This window comes from Lepisma saccharinum, chromosome 7 (genome assembly GCF_977018435.1).
Source record: "Lepisma saccharinum chromosome 7, izLepSacc3.1, whole genome shotgun sequence".
Taxonomy (NCBI): domain Eukaryota; kingdom Metazoa; phylum Arthropoda; class Insecta; order Zygentoma; family Lepismatidae; genus Lepisma; species Lepisma saccharinum.
This window is the reverse complement of record NC_139235.1, coordinates 75,084,839-75,098,999: the sequence shown is the minus strand read 5'-3', so window position 1 is coordinate 75,098,999 and position 14,161 is coordinate 75,084,839. Positions and strand designations below refer to the sequence as shown.

Below are 14,161 nucleotides of genomic sequence, written 5' to 3'. Positions count from 1 at the left end.
CCAATATGAGGAAATATTTTCTAATAAGCCTGGTTTGTGTAACGATTATGTTCACAAAATGGTTTTAGATACAGATCTACCTATAGTAGGCAAAAATTATCCTATACCTTTTGCTTATAGAGATCAAGTACGTGAACAAATAAAAATCATGCTTGATTGGGATGTTATTGAGTTGTCTAATTCAGAATATCTGTCTCCACTTTTAGTAGTTCCTAAATCAGGGGGAGGTATCCGCTTATGTGTAGACCTCAAACGAGTAAACCAGCATGTTAAGCTTATTCAAGTGCATCCCATTAAGATACAAGAATTATTGGTAGAATTCCAAAATTGTAAATACTTCACTTCGGTGAATTTATTGAATGCTTTCTGGCAAATAAATCTACATCCTGACAGCAGAAAATATACTGCGTTTATGTTCGAAGGTATCCTATATCATTTTAAAAGAGTTGTATTTGGTTCAGTAAATGGTACGGCTGTATTCGTCGATGCGTTAAATCGTGTGCTTAAGGACTGTAGAGATTTCGTTGTAGTTCATGTTGACGATGTTATCATAAAATCTCAGGATTTTACATCTCACATAAAACATGTAAGAACAGTTCTTGAAAAATTGAAGCAGGCAGGCATGACGTTGAAACTTGAAAAATGTGAGTTTTGTAGATCAGAAATTAAATTTTTGGGTCACATTATTACTTCGCGGGGGTATAAGAAAGATCCTAAGTATGTAGATTCCATTGTAAATTTGCCTGTGCCAAATTCGGTTAAGCAACTGCAAAAAATTCTAGGTTGTTTTAATTGGTTGAGTAAATACATAAAAAATTATGCCATCATAGCACAACCTATGTATGACTTGTTGAAGGCTGGTAAAAAATGGCAATGGAATGACCAAGCTTCTACAGCTTTTAAAACACTAAAAGATAAAGTTAGTGAACAAGTACTTCTATCTTTTCCTAACTTTTCTCACACTTTTTATGTACAAACTGATGCATCAATAATAGGTGTTGCAGGATACTGCTATCAGCTGATTGATGGTAACATTAAACCTCTCGGTTTCGTGAGTAGATTGCTCAGGAGTTATGAAAAATCATACACTTCTACAGAATTAGAGGTTTTAGCCATATTGTTTACTATTGATAAGTTCTGTTCAATATTAAAAGGCAGACATTTTATTATCATAACTGACCATAAGGCACTTACCTGGTTAGAAACTGCGCACACATGGAATGCACGTTTAACTCGTTGGTTTGTACAATTACAACAGTATTCATTCCGAGTACAATACTGTAAAGGGTCGGAAAATATAATTGCTGATGTTCTAAGAACATTTCCGATGCAAGAAGACCTCTTGTATCATGTAAATTCTTTGCAAATTAAGGAAGTAATAGAACCTTTTATTGATATAGATGATTTGATATTAACTCAAGAAAATGATGATGAATTGAAGGAAATTAAGCAATATATTTTGCACTCTTCAATTCTTAATGATAATCCAAGAAGTGGGACTTGGAATGATCGTTATCTCCTAAAAGACAATATTTTGTGTGTTAGAGACTTTCACAACGTGCAAAAAGTTAGAATTTGTGTTCCAATTACATTAGTTGGTTCAATTTTGAATAAATTTCATGACTTATCGGGACACTTTGGTGCTAGTCGTACACTTTCTCAAATATATAGATACTTCCAATGGAAAGGTATGAAGAAAGATGTACAACAATATGTAGCAGACTGTGATTTATGCATTCGTACTAAACCGAAGAAGCATCCGTCTAAACATCTAGCCAAAATACACATTACCGACAAGCCTGGGAAAATATTGTTCATTGATTTACAAGGTCCATTCACCATGGGTCCTAAACGCGAACGCTTTTTGTTTACCATATTGGATGCAGCATCCAGGTATTTAGTGGCATATCCAGTGACCAACAGCAACGCTGTTACGGTACTGAATAAATTGTGCCAAGTATATTTTGTACATCTGGGTATTCCAGAAAAAATAATTTCGGATAATGGACCACAATTTCGTTCATGTCTTTTCAATACCAAAATGAAAGAATATGGTGTCAAACTGATGTTTACTCCACCTTACCACCCTTCATCCAACATGGTTGAACGGTATCATTCGGAACTTAACCGTTTAATGAGAGTATTGTGCATCGATAACCATGCTAAATGGCCCCAGCAAGTATCCATTGCTTTACATTGGTTAAACAATACTATCTCCTCACAAACTGGTTTCGCTCCGATAGAGTTAAGATTAAATAAGGAACCTAACCTACAAATAGGAAATGTCATATTTGATGATGGTACACATCATTCATGGAATGACAAACTGCTTATGGCTCAAATTAAAAGTCATGCAGCTAGATCTAGTAAGTTAAACAAATTGAATTGTAATCAACAAGATAAAATATCAATTTCTTCTGGAAATCTTGTTTTTATCAGAAATAGGCAAAGAGATATGGATGATAATCCAATTAAAAAATATTGTTTTCTGTATGAAGGTCCATACTTATGTATAAAAAACTTTGGTGACTCTCGTATATCTGCCTTACGTTGCAGTGATGGGATTCTTCAGGAAAACATTGCTATTGAACATGTAAAATTATGGAAATGTTCCAAAGACAAGAAAATTTCTTGGTTGAACATTTTACAAAACGCAAGTAGCACACATAAAGATGTGGTGCAACATATACTTGCTCAAACAATGCAAGAAAAAAGTGATATTTCTTCATCTGTCATTACAAATGTGTGCACAGTTTGTTCTTGAAACAAACTTACCATTAATGAGGTTGGTCTAAAATTGGTAGTACACCTCGTATAAAATATTATTGTGTTAAGTAACTCTTATAGTTATTCCATATTTTTTTTAATTGTTGGCCTATAAATGGTCGTACTTTAAATACATTTTATTATAGTAATAAATTAAATGTAGTTGTTAGGATTTTTCTCATGGACAGTGAGATACTTATAAAAAAGCATAACAATTAAGTGCATCAATGTCACACTCTAGAAACAGTTGTTAATTGAACTGTGTTAACCCATAACATCTCGCTTATTTGTCTAAGGTACAAATTAATCAAGTTTTAGTCAATAACACCTAGGGAATGGTACCATAAATCCAAATGCTAATTTTAATGTGAATTATTTTGAGTAATTTGATTTCATAAGCTGAATCAAATGCTCACATTGTGTTGCAAAAGGTAAGCAAAGAGATCCATGAGTTGATCTGAGCTTGTTGCACATGCTGATATGCCATAGAGCATAAAAACTTGGGGTAGGTTCACGTAAAAGGCAATAAGTAAGTCCTATAGTGCCACTCAAGAAACTGAATATGAAAAATGTTATTGATGTTTTTTGTCAATATTATTGAGCAGTAACCATTTTATTATAAGTGGCGAAGATTGACAAAAAACTTAATATGAAAAGTGTATAATTTTATTAGCAGAGGATATTGGATGGTACATTTTCTTCACAAGTTGAAATCTTACTCAAGCGGTTTCTTTTTGGTGTGGTTAGATTAGGTGAATAATAAGACATTATTTGTACTGGGCAGATGGGTAATACTGGAACGTTAAAATTGACTTCATGAAATGTTTCGCATACTGAATAGTACCTGGCTTTTTGGTGTGTTGATTGCTCAAATAAGTAACATTCGCATCTGATAAATGGTCATGCTACTTGAGATAGCAGTGTATGCAGTGTTGACATTAAGTATACTCCAAAATACTGATTTAAGTTTCAATCGAAAGTTTTCTCACGTCCACAGCAGTGTGAATTTCCTCTCAACAAAGTTTTCGTTCATGATAATAATATGATAAAGAAAGACATATGTTGGTAGTTTTGTGTCAAATATAATTTAAATATTTAGCATACATGTACGTTACATAGTAAGCTAACAAACTTGTGATGTGATAACTTTGCAAGTTGTTAATTTCATTATCGTGTCTTGTAGATTGACAATAAATAATTTTGAGCAGTAGCCATATTATGAATGGTGAAGTTAGTGAGTTTTCTGTCATGTAAACAGTAGATTATAATGATTTTATTCTTTGTGTTCATTTTACTAAAGTGTTGATCTATAATTTTTGCTAGCTCACAATACTAGTAATGATCTAGCTACAAATGTGTTAACGTATTAATCTTTGCTTTTGCTTGTTATTTGACACATAATACTTGATATGCTATTGAACTTCACCATAACTTTGAAGTTTGAACTTCATTTTTCATGCAATTAATATTACATGATACCATTGTCTTTAAAATTAATTTAACTCCAAAGACTTTTAAAGTTTATTAATATATAGGTTATAAGCCTGTTCCCATATAATATTGTCTTGTATGGTTACTATGTTCTTTTACCAAATTTTTGTTTTCCACTGTAATAACAGATCTTATCTTGATCTCATGTGATGTTATAAGTTTAGAAAATTGTAAATGATAGTTTGGCGTGGGTAAGCCCATTGGGCGCCAGTATGACGGTATCAGAATGAGTACCATCATAATGTGAAAAATAAAATAATTTTATTTCTCGAAATTTACGATTTGAGGTCGTATTTGGTGATTTGTATTTGTACAAAATTAATTTGCATCACTTTGGCTTTGTTCTTATTTAAGTACATATCCAAACTTCACGTATTTACAATATTTTTATAATTTAGCGATGTAATTTGGTTTGTGTTCAATAATATGCTTACCGAAAATTGCTAATTTATGCATAATCGCACATATGTTTGGTTTCAGCAGCTTTTATTTGCTCTTTCATTACTAAATGGGTGCGGACATGTATTTAAAATGTATTACTAACATGTACAAATCATTTGAAATTGATTTTGGTTGATTTTCGACATTAAACTTACGATTTGCTGTAAAGAAGCGCCTTGTAGAGTAATCCCAGAGTTGAGAAGTAATCCTAAACTTGGACGCATATCCAACTCGCATAAAGGGAAAAATCTAAGTTGTGCGTAAATAACCTTTTTCCCACCAAAATTGTAAAACTTAAAATAACGGTAAAAGATGAAAATAAAATACGTAAACATGTAAAAGAATATTGTAAAATTTATTTTATTGTATCTAATCTATTTTACAAGTGTTTTAATGTATAATTACTGTACAATTCGAAATTTGTCACTTGAAAAGTATTCGCAAGTTTGTATACTGTGAAAAAAGTTGTAACAGTGTGAGTTCGGATACACTGCTTGATCTGAAAGATCAACCTCGACCAGAATGAAGTCGCTAAAAGTTTTCGGAAACTGAAATTGGAACAATTCAATAATAACAGGAAGATTTGTGGATATAATGTGATATAGCAGAACAGATAAGTACTATATTCGCATTTAATAATTGAAATTGCGTCGCAAAGTGCTTAAAAGGTCCAAATGACATTAAATTTGTGACCCGATGGATTCACGTAAAATGGCAGCCATCTTCTCTTTGTGAGGAATCATGAGATAAGTATCTTACATGCATGTACCTACATAAGTGAAAGGCCTATATTTGCAAATATACAAAAAGTGTGCACTCTGAATGTGAAAAGTCGATTGAACGTATAAATACACATAATTCGTATTTGATTCTAAGCTGATAATCGAGCGTTGGGTGCCGATTGTCATCGTAAAGATCTACGCAAGGACGGAAATAATTTTTCTCAATAATAAATGATTTAATGTGATAAAATTGAAGATAAACCTGTAATATGCGGACAGGTTAATGCAAAACAATATTTATGCTTCAATATATATATATATATAAATGTGTATTGAATTTATGTATGAACTTGTTAAACCCAGTTGTTTAATTTTGTTTAAATATATAGTGTGTTAATACTCGATCTTGGTAATTTTCCTTAAGTATTCAAAAGTGAATACATATTTGTGACAGTAATTTTGCAACATAGAAAATTTAAAACTTGAACTTCTCGTATTTTGTCATGTAAAATTTATGAAACTATTTTCTTTATTTTTTTTTTAATGTGAATTTGATCTCGACCGTATAGTTTTCAAATCCGAGGTAAAAAGGTCGTGAAAGAAGGGTGAACGAACTTTTGAAATGGACAAATCTTGACAAATAAGTTCTCTCTTGGCTGCTCTAGCCACTCAAAATATTTGGTATCGGATGGTATCAACGAAAAAAATTGAACCGATACTTGCCGATAACCGATACATCAGTATCAGCTCAGCCCTAATATTTTCTTAATTTAATTTAAATTATGTTATGCTCAAAATGTAGGACATTTACTTTTATTTTTTCCAAATTCCTATCTGACACTGGACATAATGCATGTTTAGAAAATAGAGAATATCTGGCAAACCTAGTCAAATTACATCAATAGTCCTGGGTTTAAGTCCAGGCCCTGATGTTACTTTGTGAATGTCCCTTCATTAATTTCATCTAATCATTGTTCATCCTAGTTGCTACAGCTGTAAGCCTGAAGAGGCACAAAAAAAAGGGAAATACAACACAGTCACTTTCTCCTCAACAGGTTTGTGACTTTGGTCCATTTCGTTGCTTCACTGTGCCTCCATCTTCAGTTACTTTGAAGAAACGCCGAAGTGTCCATGGAAGCCTCACCCTCCGTGCAGTAATCCCTCCAGACTGGAGAGACTGGAGTCCTCTTATTGTTGTTGGTGAGTCTTTTACATTAGTGTGGGCCTCCCCGATTGTGTAGTGGTAGCGTTGTTGCCTTGTAATCGAGAGATCCCGGGTTCGATACCTGGTGGAGACACATAGTGGTTCGGATCCCTCTTTAAACTGTAGCTCCAGTCCCGATTAGCCTTCCTGTGCATTTTCTTGTTTAATGTTTAAAAAATATCCACATAGACCAAGTTAATGCCCAGTGTAAGTTTCATATCTCTATTGCTTTTTGTACAAAAGTTATGTACATTCAAAATATCGGTTGTGTGACTTTTCGAACACCCTGTATATGCCCATATTGGCCGATACTGATAGAGTATGTCAAAAAATATGTTTGTGATAATTGTGGTGGGCATAACTGTGTAGATACAGATTTGAAAGCATTTTAGTGGCAGTAGTTACAAGCTCTTAACACATTTCCAGAGGGTGTAACTATGTTATGTCATTTTGGACTGTGTAAGTTAAGAATGAGCTCAATGAATTTTGATTTTGTCTCAGAATAAGTAATTTTCTGTACATAAAGTTATCATCAATCATCAGGAAGACAACTAAGCTAGCTATAAGGTATAGCTTATAATTCACAGAGAGAATGAGAGCAAGTGTGTTTGTTTGTTTTCATTCCGTTCTTCAATATTCTGTTGGACATATTATGTTGTCACATAATATAAATCTACTTGTTCATATATGACCTTGCTTCTTAACACTTAATATTACGTTGCTTTCTGCTGAAAGCCACACATACATTAATTACATTGAGTTATCGAGAAATATATTTTAAGCCACTATGAGTGTATACTTTTTTTTTTACATTTGCCAGTATAAATAGATAACAGAAGAATCATATTAGGAAATACTGTAGTATTGGGAGACAATAGATTGGAATTGAACATAATTTTTTTGTCAGAATTATCAGAATTATATACTTACTTACTCCTTGGCCTCTTTCACAATGATAGCCCATTCTCTTCATCTTCAGTTCTACAGGGTGGCACAGAGAAACGGCAAAATTTGAATGTGAAATTGGCAACACTGTAGTGCTGGCATTTGTTCGGGACCAATGCGACATCATTGAGGAGGCTTTGCCATTTAGTAATGCAGCAGCATTGGAATGGTTCGGAGTGTGCTTTCACTGTGAAAGCTTTTTATAAGAGCGGGGATAGTGTGACTGCAGCGCAAAGGGTATTTCGGCAGGAGGGTAGGACGTCATGCTCGTGTCCCATCGGCTCGTGCGATTACAACATGGGTGTGTAATTTCGAAGAAACCGGTTCAGCGTTGAAGAAGAAGCCCCCAGGTAGAGTTCGAACAGTACGTATACCAGAGAATATTGAAGCAGTTCGAGTTGCCATTCGGAGTAGCCCTCGCCGATCCGTTCGACAACATGCATCAGCCCTACAGTGTAGTCGAAGAAGCGTACAAAGAATACTGCATGAAATGAAGTTCCACCCCTATAAGATACAGATTGTGCAGCAATTACATCCTGAAGACCTTGTGTTTCGTAAAAAGTTTTGCAAATTGGTGTTGGCTAAGGTTAATGAGGACACCATATTTGTGGATGTCTGACGAAGCCCATTTCCACCTTAGCTGCTATGTTAACAATCAATTTTCGTTAATGGTCACAGGAAAATTCTTGTCAAATTCACAAGCGTCCATTACATAGCACCAAGGTTACAGTATGGTGTGCAGTGTCAAGTCATGGTGTTTTCGGCCCTTATTTTTTTGAAAGTGAGGAAGGCATTGCAACAACAGTGACATCAGATCGATATGTTGCTATGCTTGAAACATTCTTTGCACCGAAGTTGCACGACGCACATCTTGACACTGACAACATGTGGTTTCAGCAGGATTGAGCCACGTCACATACTGCTCGACAGTCGATGGAGGCGATTCACAAATTATTTGGAAGTCGGATCATTTCACGTAACGGTGACATTTCATGGCCTCCGAGATCTCTGAACACTGAGATCCCCTGATCTTAGTGTTTGCGATTTCTTTCTGTGGGGACATCTCAAAAGTAAAGTGTACAGCACACATCCTGCAACCGTTGCTGAACTGAAACAGATGATTGCAGCAGAAATCACTGATATTCGTCGAGACATGATACAGCGGGCATTCCAAAGTTTCCACAGCAGGCTTTCAGAATGTGTACACCGAGATGGAACACATCTTTCTGATGTAATCTTTAAGAAGTAAAGTGACATGTAAATGTCATAGTTAATAGCATGCTATGTACATGCATATCCATCATTAAATGTATTTTTTCCTGTGATTATTTGTGCATTTTAAGTCAATTGAAATGTTGCCGTTTCTCTGCGCCATCCTGTACTTCTCCACCATCTTACTCCCATCCTCCTAAGGTCCTCCTCAAGATACTTCAATGATCTGTTCCTTGGACTCTTCTTAATCTTCTCCCTCCTGGTCTCCCTTTATAGACCTTCTTAACCACTCTGTCTTCAGGCATTTTTTCCTCATGTCCCAGCCACCTCAGTCTCATGCTTCTTATATCTTTTTTTTTATAGAGTGCTCTAATTTCATCATTCTTCCTTATTCACCACTGTCCATTCTAATTTACTGCCCCGTATATTTTCCTTAATATCCCTCTTTTCCATCTTCGAAAAAGTTCTTCATCTGCTTGCGCCAAAGTCCATGTCTGTGCTCCATATGTCCACTGGCTTTACCACTCCCTGATATACTTTGATTTTCAAATTTCTACTCAGGCTGCGAGATTTGAAAACTCTTAACAGTGAGAAATAATTTCTATTACCAGCTGCAATTCTTGCTTTTATTTCCTCTTTAATATTATTATCCATGGTAACTAATGTTCCAAGATATTTAAAACTTTTGGGGCCCAATCGTCTCAATCGAGACGCTCCTAGGTAACCCTCGGGAAGCCAGCCGGTTGTCTCGATCGAGATGCTGTGTCAAGGTTGTAGTTTTTACGTTATAACTTCGCTATTTTTGGCTAGAATTCCAATTTTCTTTTTTCATATTGTTGTTAACACATGTATTTAACAGAAATTATTGTTGCGCGTTTTTTTTATAAAAATGGCGGGAAAAAGGCGACTTCTTTTTTCAAGGGAAAAATTTTGCTGACAGAGGAAGGGTGACTTTGTTGTTCTAAAGCAATGCATTTCCCTGACCCCTGGAAACTGCATTTCGATAATTTCTATGTGCATGTTGACCTTTTCATGTCCTTTATTTCAGGGGGGAAAACCCCTTTTAAAAATAAAATAAAAATTGGGGGATTCCCACCTCGCCCTCCATATATACACGCCGAATGTGTATAAATTTTATATCATCTGAATCTGTGATTCATTCCGCGTACAACGGTATATCATTCATCTCTCTAGGGCAATTAGCCTCCGAGCTACAGTTATTTCAAGGTAACGCTGCATTTTGAAGCTTGAATCAGTGGCGTGCTCACCATTCCTTTTGGGGGTACAACTCACGTTACATTGGCCATACGATAATAATGCAAATATTTTTGTGTTCCTTACAAACCAGTGATAATTTCCATGTGCATTTCGACACTGTCATGTACTTTTTTCTTGGGGAGAAGGGGGTAATCCCCATTTTTTCCCGAAATTTTGGGGGGTTCCCTCCCCCACCACATATACGTCAAATGTGCATAAATTTTATATCGTCTGAATCTTTGATTCATTCCGCGTACAACGGTATATCATTCATCTCTCTAGGGCAATTAGCCTCTGAGCTACAGTCATTTCAAGGTAACGCTGCATTTTGAAGCTAGAATCAGTGGCATGCTCACCATTCCTTTTGGGGGTACAACTCGCATTACATTGGTCATACGTTAATACAAATATTTTTGTGTTCCTTACATGCCAGCGATAATTTCCATGTGCATGTCGACACTGTCGTGTACTTTTTTCTTAAGTGGAGTGCGGAAATCCCCATTTTTTTCCGAAATTTTGGAATTTTCGGGGTTCCCCCTCCCCCTTGCCACATATACATCGAATTTGCATAACTTTTATATAGTCTGACTCTTTTGTTCATTCCACATACAATGGTATATCATTCATCTCTCTAGGGCAATTAGCCTCCAATCTACACTCATTTAATTAAAATTCTGCATTTTGCTCAAAATTGGCTCGGGCACCAAGGGTGTTATTTTGGAAAATGGCCTTGGGCTCCAAAAGGTTAAGTTGTATATGTTGGCCTTCCCTAAATTCCTTATTTCGTGCTGAGAACATGTATTTAGTCTTGGTTTGATTTATTTGGAGTCCCATCTCGTTAGCTGTATTCTCCAATCTTTCCAGTCCTTCCTTCAGTTCTTGCAATCTTCGTGTCATCATATCAATGTCATCAGCATATGCTAGATTTTGGCTCACTCTGTTGAAGAGAGAAGGGTCCCGGGTTCGAATCCCACTGGGGCTTGGTCGTTTGTGAATGTCCATTCATCAATTTCATCACTCATCCCCATCTTCGCAAATTATCCAAGAGGCACAAAACGCGAAGTAAAATAAACTAAATCAATAACAATCTGTTGAAGAGAGTCAGTCCCTCCTGGGTTACTCCCTTGACTCACTCTTCTCACGATATTTTCATACACCATTCATTGGATATCTGTTCATGTTCCCATATATTAGATAACAATATGTGTATATACTTTATTAGTTGGTTTCCTCCGTTCTTAGCCATTTCAGCAGTGATATTATCAGTGCCTGGGGCTTTGTTATTCTCTTATAGCTGTTCTCACTTCTTCTAGTGTTGGAGATGCTCCGGTTTCATCATCATAGTCCTGTTCGGGGTACTCCTCTCCATCACTCAATTCTAGATCTTGGGACCCATCTTCCACATTAAGTAGTTTACTGAAGTATTCTGGCCATCTCTCTTAAGGGCTGGTTTTTCAATGTGCGATCAAAGTTCTGGTTGGGCAAATAACTAGAGGTCACTGCAATTTTGGGTTGTTCATCAGTGGTCAACTCCTCAACTGGAGGTTAAGTGGCTGTGAACTTGATCCAGTAAATAAAAAGTTACATTGGTGCAAAAATGAACTTGTTGTGCTTGGCAGAGTTCAAATGAAGTGTGTAGTAACAGGTAGTACAAAGGAACTTGTCACCTGACATTGATTTGTGTACACGCACCGAGGACGTCTATCCTATTGTTAAGCCCGTTTCGAAGTGGCAAGTTGGTGTAGTGGATAAAGACAGTAGCTGGTAGTGGAAGTTCCATTTTATGTTGCGAGTTTGGGTCCTGCTGCAGACTGTTTTATATATATAGTTAATTTATCACGATTTGGACATTGATTGTATATCTTTTTTTGCACAATCTTAACCTTTAGTACGCCGTGCAGGTCGCCGAGGCTTTTTAGCTCGAAATTTAAATCTGTATACTTAATGGAGAAAAATCGTAATAACTCTGGCACTATGGGACCAATCTACTTCGGATAACTTTTGTTTTGCAGCTAGAACATCAGCGCATACAATCGTGTAAAATTTGGAAGCCCCAACCGTGGGGGGTTACAGGTGGGGGCCGAATCCCCCGAATGTCAATGAAAAAAACATAAAAATGTGGAGTTTGCCCCCTCTTCCCCTGCTATTTTGGTAAGAAAACCCGAACTTTTGCCTTTTTTTCAACGAATGGACCTTTCGCAACAGAATGAAATTTATTTCATGTTTGTTGGTGCAATACAATTTAGATAATAAGCCAAAATGTAAGTCTCTGTTTTTTTTACAAAAAATAGCCAATTTGCATATTACTCATAAAATTATTATCACTCGGACACCCAATCTACTTCGGATAACTTTTGTTTTGCAGCTAGAACATCAGCGCATGCAACCGTGTAAAATTTGGAAGACCCGACTGCGGGGGGTTACGGGCAGGAGCCGAATCCCCCGAATGTCAATGAAAGAAACTAAAAAATGTGGAGTTTGCCCCCTCTTCCCCTGCTATTTGGGTAAGAAAACCCGAACTTTTGCCTTTTTTTCAACGAATGGACCTTTCGCAACAGAATGAAACTTATTTCATGTTTGTGGGTTCAATACAATTTCAATAATGAGCCAAAATCATAAACCCTGTTTTTTTACGAACACAAGTTCAATACAGCCCAGGAAGCACAAAATGAGAAAAACACAAAACGCAGTCTTCCACATTCACTGCTCAGACCGATTCTGGTGAGGCCTCTTCTAAAAGTGCAGGGGGAGTCTTTTCATCCGGCTTTGTTTTGTCCATGCTTCTTCCTAGCTTCCAGCTGCATTCCATTTATAGCATAGAGGTGACAGAAATCTGACACCCCCCACTTTAGCAGGACCTCCTGTTGCAAGCAAGCTCCAAAAATTCAAGAACAAAGACGACCTTGTGCCTTATCTCTGGTGACTCACAGCATCTAAGCTTGAACGAAAACAGCGTCATAAATACCAAGCATTTATTTCTTCTCTGTCAACTCAGGACTCGAACACGTGACATGAGCATGTTGGAAGGGGGAAGTTTGGAAAACACGATTGCAAAATATGTTCTGGAAAGGACTGTCAGTGTTCCCACCTCAATATACAAATATAAGTGTGGCAAACCCTCGATAATTGTATCTAAAGCTGCATGGTGCATATCTGCACCAAATTACGACAAGGCACTTACTTTTTTCGTCCCATATCTGGGACAAATTTCAACTAAAGGTTAAAATAAAAAATTATAAAAAATATTGCTTGGAATATCGTCGAGCAGAGATAGGTACTGTGTAAAAGTTGGCTGGAAAGTTTGAATGTTCAATGAAAATATTTAACTTCTCTGTGATCTGACGTTCTCCCTGGTACAGTATGTGTACAAACTGCGAATAAAATTTTAGTCATAATATATGTGCAAATGTCAACTTATTTTTTCTTATTACATATCTAGTTATTTGTATTTGATCTCTCGTTCCATAAGAAAAGTAATAACTATTTATACCATATTACCATTTTGTGTTTTGTGAAGTCTATCTGTTTCAAGAAAAAAGCCAAATGTGCAGTAAATGTTTTCTCCTCATGTGCATTTATTTGTAGGAACGAAATACGTAGCACGTTAGGTTCTGTATTTTCAATGTAAACAATGAATTTCAACAACCGCATGTTCCTTATTGTAGTTCTACCTTTTCACACCAGGTGAAATTTGATTTGAATTTACACACCTAGATGGCAGTGGGATTGAATTTCTCGCTCAGCATTGCAAACTCAGAATTGTTACATGCGGAACTTAAGGTCAACGAACCTTTGGTTATTTTTACATTGAAAAACCCGGTGTTGGTTAAGACTGGAGGTGAACACCTGGTGGTTGGCTGACCAAAAAGTTGACCAGACACTGAAAACCTGGCCGTAAGATCTCATTTTACCCCCTATTAGGTTTCCTACTTGGTCTTTTGGAAGTATTTTCTTATATTCTTCAAGTTCCTCAATCCACTCTTTCTTAAAGTACCGTTTCTTTCTCCTGCACATTCTGTCTGCTTCCTTTCTTTTTAGTCTATATTGTTCTGTGTTATACCTGGTTTTCCTATTAAGCATTCTCTTTTGTGCCTTATTTCTTCCATTTATTGCTGTTCTACAC

General features: G+C 36.2%; 1 protein-coding gene across 2 annotated transcripts in view; it reads left to right on the top strand.

Annotated features, from left to right (window-relative positions):
- Positions 1 to 14,161, top strand: part of LOC145989927 (diacylglycerol kinase epsilon-like) — a 54,343-nt gene that overhangs the window by 18,798 nt on the left and 21,384 nt on the right. For both annotated transcript variants that reach the window (XM_083125445.1, XM_083125446.1), the window contains exon 5: positions 6,476 to 6,620. In XM_083125445.1, the coding sequence (XP_082981571.1) occupies positions 6,476 to 6,620 (145 nt within the window). The remainder of the gene's footprint in view (positions 1 to 6,475; positions 6,621 to 14,161) is intronic.